The following is a 16298-nucleotide window of genomic DNA, read 5'->3' as shown; positions in this document are numbered from 1 at the left end:
GCCGCGTGTTGGTAAAAGATCTGCACTGTGACAGCCGTAAGCCGCTTCCTCACAGCATGCGGCCAACTAGCCTCCCGCAACTGCCGAACGGGAAGCCACAGCAGTACCGTACCCTGTAGAGGCACTGCACGGACACCGCACTTCTGGCAGAGTTGCCTTTTACCAACACGCGGCATCCAGCCTCCCGCGATCACTGAGTGGAATATACCCCTCTCACCAAGCAGCCACGCTGTGGGCACTGCAGAACTTCCAACCCTGGGGGAGGCCCGCCCCGTCATGCCGCAGGCTTGTCAGATTTGGAAGCCGTCTGACGGGCAGCCCAGGCACGTTTAGGCTTGGGCTTTGGTGGTTTTGGAAGTGCAAGACTGTTTCGGGTACGCCTGACCCTTTGCTTTACCCGGAGGGCGAAAGGAACGAAAGGAAGTATTCTTAGAGTTCGGGGCCGAAGTAGTAGTAATAGGTAGACATGCAGTCTTAGCAGACACCAAGTCAGCGACAATCTTGTCGAGATCCTCACCAAAGAGGATGTTTCCTTTAAACAGGAGCACCTCCAGGGTTTTCTTAGAATCCAAGTCCACCGACCAGGACCGCAACCAGAGAATACGGCGAGCCAAAATGGATGTCGTAGCAGCCTTGGCCGCCAGAACACCTGCATCTGAAGCTGCTTCTTTAATGTAATGAAATGCCGTGACAATATAAGAGAGACAATTTCTGGCATGTTCAGAAAAATTAGACGGAAACTCAGCCTCTATTTCCTGAGCCCACGCCTCAATAGTTTCTGCGGCCCAAGTAGCCGCAATGGTGGGCCTATGCGCAGCCACTGCAGGGGTATAGATAGCTTTTAAGCAGCCCTCCACACGCTTATCCGTTGGCTCCTTGAGAGAAGTGACGGAAGTGACAGGCAGAGCAGATGACACCACCAGCCGAGCGATTTGCGAATCCACCGGCGGTGGCGTTTCTCAATTTTTACTCAATTCTGCCACAGGGGCATAGCGGGCTAGCGGGGTGAATTTCTTTCCTGGGTTCTCCCAGGATTCCTGACGTATGTCAACCAAGTGGTCAGAATGAGGTAAAATCAATTTATGGGTATACTCAATTGAAGTCGGATCCGTTCCGACATTCATTTGTCGGAATGGATCCGACCTGGCCTATTCAATGACATCTCAATTCGACTTTTAAAAAAGTTGAATTGAGATGTGGGAGGGGAGACGGGGAAGAGCCGCGGGCTGACGGGGGAGAGCAGCACTACAGCAGCGGCTATATAGCCGCTGCTGTAGCACTGCTCTCCCCTGTCTGCCCGTGGCTCCCCCCCCCCCCCCCCCCCACCCCGACTCTCCCCGTCCCTGCATCACAGCCGCCGCTCACGGCAGCGTCCACCCAGCTCCAGCAAGAGAGGTCTCACTTGCTGGAGCCGGGTGGACACTGTTGTGACATTCTCCGGCACTGCTCTCCCCGTCTCACTTCGACTTTTTTTAAAGTCGAATTGAGATGGTCGAAAATGTTTGACACAAGCACATGGTGCGGCAGCTATTCCGCCGATCCACGTGCTTTTCGACAAATCAAATTCCTTGACTTGTCGAAAAATTTGGGGTTATATTGAATAGGTCGGAACCCCTTCCGACCTAAAAAAGTCGAAACTGACGTCTTTTCGACAGACGGCAGCTTTCGACTTCAATTGAATATACCCCTTAGTAACCATTTGACGTTTGAACCTGTCCGGTTTCTTAGATGTAGTAGCAGGCTCAGGATCATCATCAGTCTGAAGAATGAAGAAAAAACAAGATTACCACCTGCGCTCCTTGCTGGTGAACTGGCTGCTGGAACTAAGGGTGACTACACCAATCACAGAATAATAATACAAATAAATAGACAGTTCCTGCGCACTGAAGAAAGTATATGACACTCCTTATTCGATGTCTCGTAAATAAAACTACAAATAAATCCTTCTAATTTTAAAGGATAAAGTCTTATGGGGGATATATTCTTCCCAACACTTTTTCCCAAACAGAAATCTCTTAGTTTGGGCCTGGATTGTCCAATATAGAGTCTATGAATCAAACAGTCAAAAATGTGATGAATTTCTTATCTGGTCTCCTCCCGAAAGTTTCAAACACTGGAAAAATCCTTGTAATAAGTCGTCCCCACCATTTGTAGTTTCTATCAAGGTCCTCAATCAAGGTACATGTAAGAATTTCTTATCTGGTCTCCTCCCGAAAGTTTCAAACACTGGAAAAATCCAGGTGCTGTCTGCTGCCCAGGATTTGGTGAAGGTACAGCTCAATAGGGGGGGCTTCATAAATACCCCTGTATGCTATTTACTGTGCCTTCCTGGAAGGTCATTTTGGGTACGCATTTTATTTGGAAAAATATCACTGTAAGAATAAATTTGTATAAGTCTGCACTATGATTCCCCATTATTTGTCTTACATGTACCTTGATTGAGGACCTTGATAGAAACTACAAATGGTGGGGACGACTTATTACAAGGATTTTTCCAGTGTTTGAAACTTTCGGGAGGAGACCAGATAAGAAATTCATCACATTTTTGACTGTTTGATTCATAGACTCTATATTGGACAATCCAGGCCCAAACTAAGAGATTTCTGTTTGGGAAAAAGTGTTGGGAAGAATATATCCCCCATAAGACTTTATCCTTTAAAATTAGAAGGATTTATTTGTAGTTTTATTTACGAGACATCGAATAAGGAGTGTCATATACTTTCTTCAGTGCGCAGGAACTGTCTATTTATTTGTATTATTAGTCTGAAGAATGAGCCCGATAGCCTCTAATAGATCAGGAACATCCACCTGTGAGACAGATTCCCCATCAGAAACGTCATGATCAGAGTCTGTGGGGTCAGTATACACGCCATCTTCATTGGATGAGGTATCTGGAACATGCGTGGATTGAGAGGAAGTAACAGCCCGCTTAGAGAACTTCTTAAGTTTAGTCTTAGGCGGGCGAGGGTTAGGAATATGTTTATCCAAATAGTTATTCAAGTGCTGTAACTGAGTGGACAGAGCATCTGTCCATGGTGGATTAACCGCAGGGACCATATAAGGCTGATAAGGAACAGGAGGTCCCATAGGGGGTGCAAGTCTAGTTACCAGCGTAGTCAGTAAATTAGAAAAGGCAGACCAAGGCGGGCCCTGATGTGCCCCCATTGTTACAAAGCCCCAAAACCTGAACCCTCCGCAGCCATGTTATCCTTAAATGCATCTGGGACATCATAACCGCACACGGCGAAATCAGCCCCAGACCCATCGAACCCTGTAGCGGACATAATATGAAAGCGTAAACCACGGGCGACACAGTTTAAACCTACCGGTAAATCTTTTTCTCCTAGTCCGTAGAGGATGCTGGGGACTCCGTAAGGACCATGGGGTTTAGACGGGCTCCGCAGGAGACATGGGCACTCTAAAGACTTTAGATGGGTGTGAACTGGCTCCTCCCTCTATGCCCCTCCTCCAGACCTCATTTAAAGAACTGTGCCCAGAGGAGACGGATAGTACGAGGAAAGGATTTTTATTAATCTAAGGGCAAGATACATACCAGCCCACACCGTACAACATGGAATATGCGAAACCAGTTAACAGTATGAACAAAACAGCATCAGCCAAAGACTGATCTAAACTGTAACATAACCCTTATGTAAGAAACAACTATATACAAGCCTTGCAGAAATTAGTCCGCCCTGGGACGGGCGCCCAGCATCCTCTACGGACTAGAGGAAAAAGATTTCTCTTACGTCCTAGAGGATGCTGGGGACTCCGTAAGGACCATGGGGATTATACCAAAGCTCCAGACCGGGCGGGAGAGTGCGGATGACTCTGCAGCACCGATTGAGCAAACATGAGGTCTTCCTCAGCCATGGTATCAAACTTGTAGATTTTTGCAAAAGTGTTTGAACCCGACCAAGTAGCTGCTCGGCAAAGCTGTAAAGCCGAGACGCCTCGGGCAGCCGCCCAAGAAGAGCCCACCTTCCTAGTGGAATGGGCCTTTACCGAATTTGGTAACGGCAATCCAGCCGTAGAATGAGCCTGCTTAATCGTGTTACAGATCCAGCGAGCAATAGTCTGCTTAGAAGCAGGAGTGCCAACTTTGTTGGCCGCATACAGGACAAACAGTGCCTCTGTTTTCCGAACTCGAGCCGTCCTGGCTACATAAATTTTTAAGGCCCTGACTACATCAAGGGACTTGGAATCCTCCAAGTCACTCGTAGCCATAGGCACCACAATAGGTTGGTTCATATGAAACGACGAAACCACCTTAGGTAGAAATTGAGGACGAGTTCTCAACTCTGCTCGATCCACATGGAAAATCAGATAGGGGCTCTTGTGAGACAAAGCCGCTAATTCGGACACCCGCCTTGCAGATGCCAAGGCCAGCAACATGACCATTTTCCAAGTGAGAAATTTTAATTCAACCGTTTGAAGAGGTTCAAACCAGTGTGATTTAAGGAACTGTAAAACCACGTTAAGGTCCCATGGTGCCACTGGGGGCACAAAAGGAGGCTGGATGTGCAGCACTCCCTTTACAAAAGTCTGGACTTCTGGGAGAGAAGCCAATTCCTTCTGAAAGAATATTGATGGGGCTGAAATCTGCCCCTTAATGGAGCCTAACTTTAGGCCCATATCCACTCCTGTCTGTAGAAAGTGGAGAAAACGGCCCAGGTGAAAAACTTCCGTAGTAGCATTCTTGGCTTCACACCAAGATACATATTTCCTCCAGATACGGTGATAATGTTTCGCCGTCACCTCCTTCCTAGCTTTTATCAGAGTAGGGATGACTTCCCCCGGAATACCTTTCCTAGCTAGGATTTGCTGTTCAATCGCCATGCCGTCAAACGTAACCGCGGTAAGTCTTGGAACACGCAGGGCCCCTGCTGCAACAGGTCCTCCCCCTGGGAGGAAGAGGCCACGGATCTTCTGTGAGCATTTCCTGAAGATCTGAATACCAGGCCCTTCGAGGCCAATCCGGAACAATGAGTATTGTCTGTACTCTTTTTCGTCTTATGATTCTCAATATTTTTGAGTTGAGCGGCAAAGGAGGGAACACATAGACCGACAGAAACACCCATGGTGTCACCAGGGCGTCCACCGCTACTGCCTGAGGATCCCTTGACCTGGAACAATACATCCGAAGCTTCTTGTTGAGGCATGATGCCATCATGTCTATTTGAGGAAGTCCCCAACGACTTGTTATCTCTGCAAAAACTTCTTGATGAAGACCCCACTCTCCCGGATGGAGATCGTGTCTGTTGAGGAAGTCTGCTTCCCAGTTGTCCACTCCCGGAATGAAGACTGCTGACAGAGCGCTTACGTGATTTTCAGCCCAGCGAAGAATCCTGGTGGCTTCCGCCATTGCCACTCTGCTCCTTATCCCGCCCTGGCTGTTTACATGAGCCACGGCTATGACGTTGTCTGATTGAATCAGAACGTGTAGGTCTCGAAGAAGATTCTCCGCTTGACCATAGTCCCTGAAAATGTCTTCCTTGTGTGACTGCCCCCCATCCTCGGAGGCTCGCGTCCGTGGTCACTAGAACCCAGTCTTGAATGCCGAACCTGCGACCCTCTAGAAGGTGAGCACTCTGAAGCCACCACAGGAGAGACACCCTGGCCCTGGGGGACAGGCTTAATTTCTGATGTATTTGTAGATGGGACCCCGACCACTTGGAACTAACACACTTTTTGGTTTTAGCAGGTCTCTGACCATGTTCTGGAGTTCCTGGGCTTTTTCCGATGGGAGAAAAACCCGCTTTTTTTCCGTGTCCAGAATCATGCCTAAAAATTATAGCCGAGTCGTTGGAATCAACTGCGACTTTGGTAGATTTAGGATCCAGCCGTGTTGCTGCAGCACTCTCAGGGAGAGCGACACGCTTTTAAGCAATTGATCTCTCGATCTCGCTTTTATCAGGAGATTGTCCAAGTATGGGATAATTGTGACTCCTTGCCTGCGCAAGAGCACCATAATTTCCGCCATTACCTTGGTGAAAATCCTCGGGGCCGTGGACAGCCCAAACGGCAACGTCTGAAACTGGTAATGACAGTCCTGTACAGCGAATCTCAGGTACGCCTGATGAGGGGGATAAATGGGGACATGAAGGTATGCATCCTTTATGTCTAGTGATACCATAAAATCCCCCCCTTCCAGGCTGGAGATCACTGCCCGGAGAGATTCCATCTTGAATTTTAACTTTTTCAAATACAGGTTCAGGGATTTTAGATTCAGAATGGGTCTGACCGAGCCATCCGGCTTCGGGACCACAAATAGGGTTGAATAGTACCCTTTCCCCTGTTGCATTAGGGGAACTTTGATAATCACTTGCTGTTGACACAGCTTTTGTATGGCAGCTGAAACTATTTCCCTCTCTGGGGGAGAAGCTGGCAAAGCCGATTTGAAAAATCGGCGAGGAGGCACTTCTTCGAATTCCAGTTTGTATCCTTGGGATACAATTTCGATCTCCCAAGGATCCAAATCCGACTGAACCCAGACCTGATTGAAGAGTCGAAGACGTGCCCCCACCGGCGCGGACTCCCTCAGTGGAGCCCCAGCGTCATGCAGTGGATTTCGTAGAAGCCGGGGAGGACTTTTGTTCCTGGGAACTAGCCGTAGCAGGCGTTCTTTTCCCTCTACCCTTACCTCTGGCGAGGAAGGAAGAGCCCCGACCTCTTCTGGACTTATGCGACCGAAAGGACTGCATCTGATATTGAGTTTTCTTTTGCTGTGGGGGAACATAAGGCAAAAAAGAAGACTTACCCGCGGTAGCTGTGGAAACAAGGTCAGCGAGGCCCTTGCCAAATAAAACCTCACACTTGTAAGGTAAAGTTTCCATATGTCTCTTTGAATCAGCATCACCCGTCCATTGGCGGGTCCACAGGGACCGTCTAGCAGAAATTGCCATGGCATTGGCTCTTGAACCCAACAGCCCAATGTCTCTCGCAGCCTCTCTCATATACAACGCTGCGTCTGTAATGTGACCCAAGGTCAATAAAATGCTATCCTTATCTAGGGTGTCAATGTCAGATGATAAGTTATCTGCCCATGCTGCAATTGCGCTACCCACCCATGCCGACGCTACTGCCGGTCTGAGCAAGGCACCCGTATGTGTATAGATCGATTTTAAGGTAGTTTCCTGTCTGCGATCAGCAGGATACTTGAGGGCTGCCGTGTCCGGAGACGGTAGCGCCACTTTTTTGGACAAGCGCGTCAAAGCCTTGTCCACCGTGGGCGAGGATTCCCACCGTAACCTGTCCTGTGAGGGGAAAGGATACGCCATAATAATTCTCTTGGGAATCTGCAGTTTCTTGTCTGGAGTTTCCCAAGCTTTTTCAAATAAGGCGTTCAGCTCATGAAATGGGGGAAACTTTACCTCAGGTTTCTTTTCCTTAAACATGCAGACCCTCGTGTCAGGGACAGAGGGGTCTTCTGTGATATGTAAAACATCCTTTATTGCAATAATCATATAATGGATACTCTTGGCCACCCGTGGGTTTAACCTTGCATCATCATAGTCGACACTGGAGTCAGAATCCGTGTCGGTATCAGTGTTTGCTACCTGGGAAAGGGGATGTTTATGAGACCCCGAAGGGCCTTGTGCCACAGTCAAAGCCATGGATTGACTCCCTGCTATTTCCATGGACTCTGTTTTGTCCAATCTTTTATGTAATAAAGTCACATTTGCATTTAACACATTCCACATTCCCAACCAATCAGGTGTCGGCGGTGCCGACGGAGACACCACAATCATCTGCTCTGCCTCCTCCCTAGACGAGCCTTCCGCTTCAGACATGCCGACACACACGTACTGACACCCCCACACACACTGGGATATACAAATATGGGGACAGCCCCCCAATAAGGCCCTTTGGAGAGACAGAGAGAGAGTATGCCAGCACACACCCAGCGCCACTGGACCAAAATCCTAGTCTGTACAGCGCTTTTATAGATAAATAATACACTTACTGCGCCAATTAAATGTGCCCCCCCCCCCCTAGTTTTTGCCCTCTGTACTTGCTCAGCAGGGGAGAGTCCGGGGAGCAGCTTCTCTGCAGCGTGCTGTGGAGAAAATTGCGCTGGTTAGTGCTGGAGGATCAAGCTCCGCCCCCTCGACGGCGGGCTTCAGTCCCGCTCAAATTCTTTATACTGGCGGGGGTTTTCTAATATACTGAATCCGCAGTATCTAACATGCTAGCCAGTGTCCCTTGAGGTTATTATTGCTGCCCAGGGCGCCCATCCCCTGCGCCCTGCACCATTACAGTGCCTTCTGTGTGTGTGAGTGTGGGAGCAATGGCGCGCAGCGTTACCGCTGCGCGGTACCTCAGTGAAGATCTGAAGTCTTCTGCCGCCTGTGAAGTCTTCTTTCTTCTTATACTCACCCGGCTTCTATCTTCCGGCTCTGTGAGGAGGAAGGCGGCGCGGCTCCAGGACGAACAGCGAGGACGACACCTGTGTTCCGACCCTCTGGAGCTAATGGTGTCCAGTAGAGCCCATCAGTTAAGTAGGTCTGCTTCTCTCCCCTCAGTCCCACGATGCAGGGAGCCTGTTGCCAGCAGTGCTCCCTGAAAATAAAAAACCTAACAAAAGTATTTTCAGAGAAACTCAGTAGAGCTCCCCTGCAGTGCATCCAGTCTCCTCTGGGCACAGGATCTAACTGAGGTCTGGAGGAGGGGCAGAGGGAGGAGCCAGTGCACACCCATCTAAAGTCTTTAGAGTGCCCATATCTCCTGCAGAGCCGGTCTATACCCCATGGCCCTTACGGAGTCCCCAGCATGCTCTAGGACGTAAGAGAAATAATACCTAACACAAACCCCCCGTGCAGTATGACAGCACAAACAGAGGATTTCTAAGGTAAAATGTGACTGAAAAATACAGAGAAAAATACAAAATACGTATATCCTGTGAAATACCTATATTATCTAATAACCCTGATGCACGGAGCCCCCTCAGGTTACAGAATATAGGGCTAGCAGTAGGAGTGAGATACACGGAGTAGAGATCACCCAGCAGCTATATGCACACACAGACAGTCACATGTACAATGCAGGAATTATGACAATTAAACTGTACTGGAATAGAAATACTATTACTGAGTAAAGCTATGTATATAAACAGATATATCAATGCACAGTAAAAACTGGATGAATATCACAGGGCACTTGTACTAAATAACCCTGAAGTATGCACTTGTTCTTAACCAACACTGTCTAAACGACATGTACAATACTTAAGTGTCCTGTAAATGCACAGCGCTGATGATGCAGGCGGCTTTACAGAGGAGGCATCACCCAGCAGTCCCAGAATCAGCGCAGCAGCCAAACGCTGACAGGGAGTGAGGGAGAGAGATGCAGCTCCAGGGCGGGAACATTTAATCTAAATGGCGCCCAGGGGCTGAGGGAGGGGCTACAGGTCAGAGCCTTATCCCCTTGCTGGACTTCACCACCGGGTGCTGCAGGCCTTAATAAAATGGATTATAGCCTAATCCGACCTGTGCCCCTGCCCTGGTGGTCTAGTGGGGTTCCTGTACTGCTACAGTGTCCACGCCAGCACGCGCGGTCCGCCTCCTAATAGCCGCGGCAGATCGGATTTCCAGCGGGTCCCGCCTGGGGGACCCTCTTACCTCCTCCCTGAGTGCGGCCACGTGATCCCGGAGAACTTCGGTTAGTGTGTGTGCCCTGGGTGAAGAACCGGAGCCTCAGCTTTAAGTACCCGGCAACCAGGGACGCGGGAGTATACAGCGCCGCTGGGGGAGGAGATATCAGAATGATATCTAGCACTAGAGTGCCCCTGCTGCAGCCCTTGAAGTCTTCTATCATTTTTAAAATAGCTCTTCTTAGGGCTGCTGGAACAGCCCTGCCTGTTAGCTGCCTGCACTGCAGGCACCAACTTTCAAACGGAGCTCCTGTGCACGGAGGCGGGGTTATAGAGGAGGCGGCGCTGAGCATCTTGGGAACAGTCAAAGCTTTTAGCCTGTTGGTGCCTCGGATCAAGATCCTAGTCTACATTCCCTGTGGAATACCAGTGTACCCCGCTGCAGAAATTAGTAATTAAAAAACTGCCTATTTGTAGAAAATGTTATTTAATAACTGGTTACACACAATGATGCTTACACTATATGTGTATGTAGAGCTACAGCGGTCAGCAAGCTCTAAACCCTCGATAAGAAGGTCTGTGGACTACCTAGCATCAGAAATTAGTACCTCAGTCAATTTGATTTAACCATCTGTGCTGAGCCATGGATATACTTAAAACCTGGACCATTGGGGTGCTTTGAGGACTGCGTCTGAAAACCTCTGATCTAGGGCCGACATCTAGGGTTACTATGGGCAGTGTCAGGACAAAGATAATCCCATTTCCAGCTGCACCACCTACTTCCTCCCCAAAGTCCTCCTCTGCCCACCTCCAAGGCCCTCCTCCTCCGTGCACCCAGCTCCAGTCCCTACAATATGTGGCTAATTACCGCGGGCTCCCCTAGGACCAGCTCTGCACTCTTAACCTCCCGCTTCATATGTTCCTCACCTCATCCCCCTCAGCTCCCCCTTGTGGTAGTTTACAGTTTTGGTATACAGTAAACTTCTGAGATGCAATAAACGTTTGTGGGTCAAAAAACATCTAAAACAGTTGCTAACAAATTTCACACATTGTTTTCGAGAATGCTGTTTTCATATAAAAAAAATAGTGTATTTTCTAAAGCAAATGCTACAGATGGTGCAACAAAATAAAAAAAAGTAGTAAATATTTATCATAAATTTAACGCTTTCTTCCCAATTATCCGCTCTCTAATTTCAAACATGTTGAAATTACAAATCGTTGAAAGTGCCAAAGCCAAGTATAACATTCAAAAAGAGTTTGAGCATACACAAATGAACACAAAATACTTTTTTGCGTATCAGTCGGGTTTAGCTGCGTAAAATGGCAAAACCCGACTAAACGGATAGGCACAATGCGAAAAGTCAGGTTTGGGCACCCAAACGGGTCACTTTTTGCGCATTTCAGCTTGCCACCCCCGGAGTATTGAGTTGAAATGAAGGTCTCGCCCGCCGGCAGAAACATTTTTCCGATGTTTCAGGATGGCTGAGCATCCTTTTTCAAGACTGCAACCACTGACAGGTGGCACCTGTCAAAAGGGTGTGATATATTAAGCAGCAAGAGAACAGTCTTTTTGGAAGCAGGAAAAATCTGCAGGCGTAAAGATCTGAACAACTTTGAAAAAGACCAAATTGTGATGGCTGAACAACTGGGTCAGAGCATCTGCAAAACAGCAGGTCTTGTTGGGTGTTCCCAGTATACAGTGGTTAGTACTCATCAAAAACGGTCCAAGGAAGGACAACCGGTGAACCGGCAACAAGGCTTACTGATGCTCATAGGGAGCAAGGGTTAGTCCATCTGGTCAAATTCCACAGAAGAACTACTGTAGCACAAATTGCTGAAAAAGTTAGGAGCAATGTTCTGCTGGGAAAGCTTGGGTTCTGGAATTCATGTGCATGTTCCTTTGATCCATAAGGGGGGTACACACGCGGAGATGTGTGCTTAGTGATCTATCACAGAACGCTCAGCACACAGCGCAATGTGTGCTGAGCGAGGCGAGGGGTGCTCACTTCACCCAGCGGTAAAGTGAGCGATCTGACTAGATTGTGCCTGCATGCAGGCCAATCTAGAACCAGCAATAACGCTATGGGGCATACACATGGAACAATGTGTGCTTCTTTTCTAAGCAATCTAGTCAGATTGCTTAGAATTTAAGCACACATCGTTACGTGTGTACCCCCTATACCTCCTGCCTAAACAATTTTGCAAACACACCCCTTCATGGCAACTGTATTCCCTAATGACAGTGTTCTCTTTCAGCAGAATAATGTGCCCTGCCACACTGCAAATATTGTTCAGGATTGTTTTAGGAACATGCAGAAAAAAGTCTGATCCATGTAGGCGCCACCTTGTAACTTACAGGACTTAACAGATTTGCTGCTAAGGTCTTGGTGCCCAATACCACAGGACAACTTCAAGGGTCTTGTGGAGTCCATGCCTCGATGGATCAGAGCTGTTATGGCATCATGAGTGGGACCGACACAATATTAGGCAGTGTACGCTAATGTTATGGCTGTTCAGTATAGTATATGTCTGGAGAGTTCCCTCTATCCACAGAGAATATCGAGTATATATTTATGGGACATTGGCCCTCATTCCGTGTTGTTCGCTCGCTAGCTGCTTTTAGCAGCATTGCAAACGCTAGGCCTCCGCCCTCTGGGAGTGTATCTTAGCTTAGCAGAAGTGCGAACGAAAGATTAGCAGAACTGCTACTAAATAATTCCTTGCAGTTTCTGAGTAGCTCCAGACCTACTCCTAGATTACGATCACCTCGGTCCGTTTAGTTCCTGGTTTGACGTCACAAACAAGCCCTGCGTTCGGCCAGCCACTCCCCCGTTTCTCCAGCCACTCTTGCGTTTTTACCTGGCACGCCTGCGGTTTTTAGCACACTCCCTGAAAACGCTGAGTTGCCGCCCAGAAACACCCCTTTCCTGTCAATCACACTACGAACACTCGAGCGTTGAAAAAAAAAGTTGTTCGAGCTTGTGTAAATCTCCTAAATTTTGTGTTAAATTACTTAGCGCATGCGCGCTGCGTACCATGCGCGCTGCGTACCATGCGCATTTTTCACCTAATCGCTGCGTTGCGAAAAACGTCAACGAGCGAACAACTCGGAATGACCACCATAGTCATATATACACACATATTAAACCAGGATTTCTGAATCACTGCTAGATGCACTACCTGGGTACATCACAAACAGATTCACAGTATATTTCCACCTGTTAAATAGAATAGGTGCACAAGGTTTTGTGCAAAACTTGTCATACGGGAATATAAACAGATTAGATTATTAAATGTATGACCTTCCTAAAGGACAGCATAGACCTGGAGAAAAGGACTAGCTACTGACTTATATCCAATGTATAGTGTCTGTGCACACATGCAAAATCTCCATTGGATCCTTGTTGTTCCACTCTTGGGAGCATGTGCAGTGTCAACCAGGGTCATTGGGAATCACTACAACAATCTGCCATTCAATTGTTTTTCCCCACTGGGAGGGGAAGGGGGGCGAAGCATATCAATTAATGCTCCATTCAGGCGCCTGGTAGCCTTGGGGATGACATTTCTTCTCACAGCCTCCTGAGGAAGGAGAAGAAATGTGCCTTAAGTCAGCACTTTGGGCATCCAAATGGGAGTTTGGACACCCAAAGCAGAACTTTAGATAGGTTTAGCCACTTTACCAGGCTAAACCCTAGTCTGTTTGGGCGACAAAACATTTAATTGTGACAACTATTTGAGCGTCTAAACATTCCCATTTAGACGGGAAAATTAGACACCCAAAACAATTGAATCGGCTCCTAATCTTATTAAATATCGTTATGACAACAAATAATGTGATACATATATTAGGTTCTCTATCTTGTACAATAAAACTTTTGCTTCCCCTCCAAACATTACCTGAAAACTCACACAGGCATGTTTAGCAAACCTCTGAACCACCTTCTTAGCCGCCGCAGATGGGTCAACCCGTCTATCATCCTTTACACCACTGTTTACCAAATCTGATCATCATGCACTCCTAACAGTTCACATTTTCAGGATTTCTTTAATCGTGTTTCTAATTGACTGGGTCAGTAATCATCCTAGCTATTTCCATGGAGAGAAATACTGAAAACATGAGTTGCAGGGAATGCAAGAGGACTGGATGCAAACTGACCTCTACACAACCATTGATGTTGACTGGATTACACTGCCCCACTAAACATATTATCCCATTGCTACCAGACAGGACCAATATTTATTTGTAAACTGTAATTTATATAGCCCACACATATTCCGCAGCGCTTTGCTGAGAATATTTACCCATTATGCATGCATTAAGTATGCAATAAGTGTCACTCAACTTCATATATCAACTCCTATTTCCCTACACACTGTAAGCTTGCAAATGGGGAGCTCTTAATGCTGTGTTCTATTAATACTCAGTCTTGTTCTGTTACTGAGAGTGCCCCCAACTGTAACCACCACACTTGCACTATATAAGCAAATATTAGTGAAAATAACAGACGTCTCTCCTGCAATGATGTCACGTTTTAACCGAGGAAGCAGCATATAGCACTCACTTTAAAAAAAAGTTATATAATGCGGCCAGTGAACCAATATGCAATAAGTGGTGCTTAACCTGTCATATATCAAACTTCTATGGTCCTATAGAGGGTAAGAAGGGCCCTGTTACCTCTTTGTCTATCTAAAGCATGCAGTCTAGTATTAAACTGTGTTTGTTCCCAATTGTAAATTGCTGTGCAGCATGCTACACAAATATTAATAAATAAGAAAAACTATATTAAAAACTACCCCACAGTGTGGAGATAAATAACTACAGCTTTGTACAACAAAAGAGAACGTCACAGGAACTGAAATGTAACACCCTGCTTTCATTTGCTTCTTCAGGCTTTATGTGATTAGACATATTACTATAGAGCTATAAAATGGAGATCTGCATTATCAGAGCAGAGGGGCAGGATCTCTGTATGGGGAGAGCTCACTGGTTACAACACACACAGAGCCCAATGTAAGCAAAGATCCATAAACAATATACAAATAAGGGCACAACTTTTTATTTGGTAATAAAGAATCTACCCCAACAACATAAATACTAAATATAAACAATAATAATACTAATAACCACACACACACACCGCTGAATGTACAAGTGTGCTGCTGCCATATTAATGAGCGTGTGATTGTGTGTAATAACAGGGAGGCCATTATATCTCAGCACGGGCCTTTAGTCTGTTGTTAAACAGGAGATCAGCATACACAGCATATGTACCATCATCATTATTACTACAGGGGCTATTACCGGGCACGCACACGCACAGCAGCCCCTCCTGTGTGCACCACGCAGGTTACTATGTGGGACAGCACAGGCAGTAACGGCGGCCGGTGTGCCATACATCACTGCCATCCCGGGCACATAAAGAAGTTGATGGAAGTGCCCACACAAGAGAGCAGACCGGGCGCTGCCCCTGACCGATCAGTCGCTGGGCCTACACTCCCCGCTTCCCGGCACCTGGTACTCACCTGCACCCTGCCGGAGAGGAGGGGGGAAGTCCTGCTGGTCGCGGCCTACTCTCGCATGGTGTCCCCGGCCTGGCCTGCGAGCCTGGGGGAGGTAGCAGGGTGAGACCGCGGCAGCGGAGGTTGGGATGAGTGTGGGTGATGAGAGCGAGGCAGGAAGTGCTGGGGAAGGCCGCAGGGTCCTAGAGGCAGCAACTGTTCTGCACTAACTTCTTCCCCACTGCAATAGTGCTGCACTGTCCCGCACCGATCCCCACTACCTTCCCTCATCACTACACGGGTCCATGTGTCCGCTGCCAGCAGAGATGTGGCCCTGGAAGGATTAGCACTCACCTGGTTGTTTATCCATATGAGTCAGGCAGAACCTACTACATGTGCCTGCACACAAGCAACAGGTGTATCTGCAGGTCCTAGCTAGGGGTGCAGTTATTTAGATAAAAATATATATTTTCGGCAAAAGTTCAGAACATAGGGTAGACTAACCTAGCATATGTAAACTCATAACTATGCAAACGTTTACTATATATATATATATATATATATATATATATATATATACACACACACACACACACTAAACTGTAAGGGTTGTGTCTGTATATAACAATTTATTGTTTATTATTTTTTTTAGAAATGTAAGTCTGGGAACTGTTTATTAACTATAGAGAGAGAGAAAAATTGGAATTTGTGTCTGTTCCGACACCACGCAAAAGACTACTGGATTAATTTGGATTCCAATTTCACTATTGCAGAGGTTCTCAAAAGCGGTCCTCAAGGTACCCCGATAGTCCTGGTTTTAAGTATTTCCATGGCTCAGCACAGATGGTTAAATTAAATGATGCTAAGGTGCTTATTAAGTCACCTGTGGCCAAGCAGGGATAAACTTAAAACCTGGACTGTGAGGGCGCCTTGTGGACCGCATTTGAGCACCTCTCCCACTATTATATAGCTTAGTGACCTAGAAAAAGGGACCGAGGTATGTATGATCTTGATGTGACATGAGGGAGAGGAGCAATAAAAGAAAACCCAGACGTTTCAAACTTGGTGCTTGCAGTGTGCATATGTAGTACACACCCCGAAAAACAGGGCCGCAGGCGTAGATCTCAGGATCAGGTGCTTCTGCCATGGGCAGCTTTACGTGGCTTGCTCATGAGTTAGTAGCCTCCCTGCATCTTTTTCTGTTAAA

At 47.2% G+C, this 16298-nt stretch overlaps 1 protein-coding gene across 6 annotated transcripts in view; it reads right to left on the bottom strand.

Annotated features, from left to right (window-relative positions):
* BAZ2A (bromodomain adjacent to zinc finger domain 2A) overlaps nucleotides 1-16298 on the bottom strand; it is a 441771-nt gene that overhangs the window by 297644 nt on the left and 127829 nt on the right. For 3 of the 6 annotated variants that reach the window (XR_010211400.1, XM_063952543.1, XM_063952547.1), the window contains exon 1: nucleotides 15446-15469. The exons of 2 other annotated variants lie outside the window; for them this stretch is intronic. Coding sequence is in view for 2 of the 4 variants with exons in the window: in XM_063952543.1 (XP_063808613.1) it covers nucleotides 15446-15461 (16 nt within the window). In the remaining 2 variants the exon portion in view is untranslated. Of the gene's footprint in view, nucleotides 1-15115; nucleotides 15199-15445; nucleotides 15470-16298 lie in introns of those variants that run through there. One more of the 6 variants, XM_063952544.1, reaches the window with a different exon arrangement.

The sequence above is a fragment of the Pseudophryne corroboree genome, chromosome 2 (assembly GCF_028390025.1).
Source record: "Pseudophryne corroboree isolate aPseCor3 chromosome 2, aPseCor3.hap2, whole genome shotgun sequence".
Classification (NCBI taxonomy): domain Eukaryota; kingdom Metazoa; phylum Chordata; class Amphibia; order Anura; family Myobatrachidae; genus Pseudophryne; species Pseudophryne corroboree.
The sequence above is the reverse complement of the archived record's forward strand: the minus strand, read 5'-3'. Positions and strand labels throughout refer to the sequence as shown.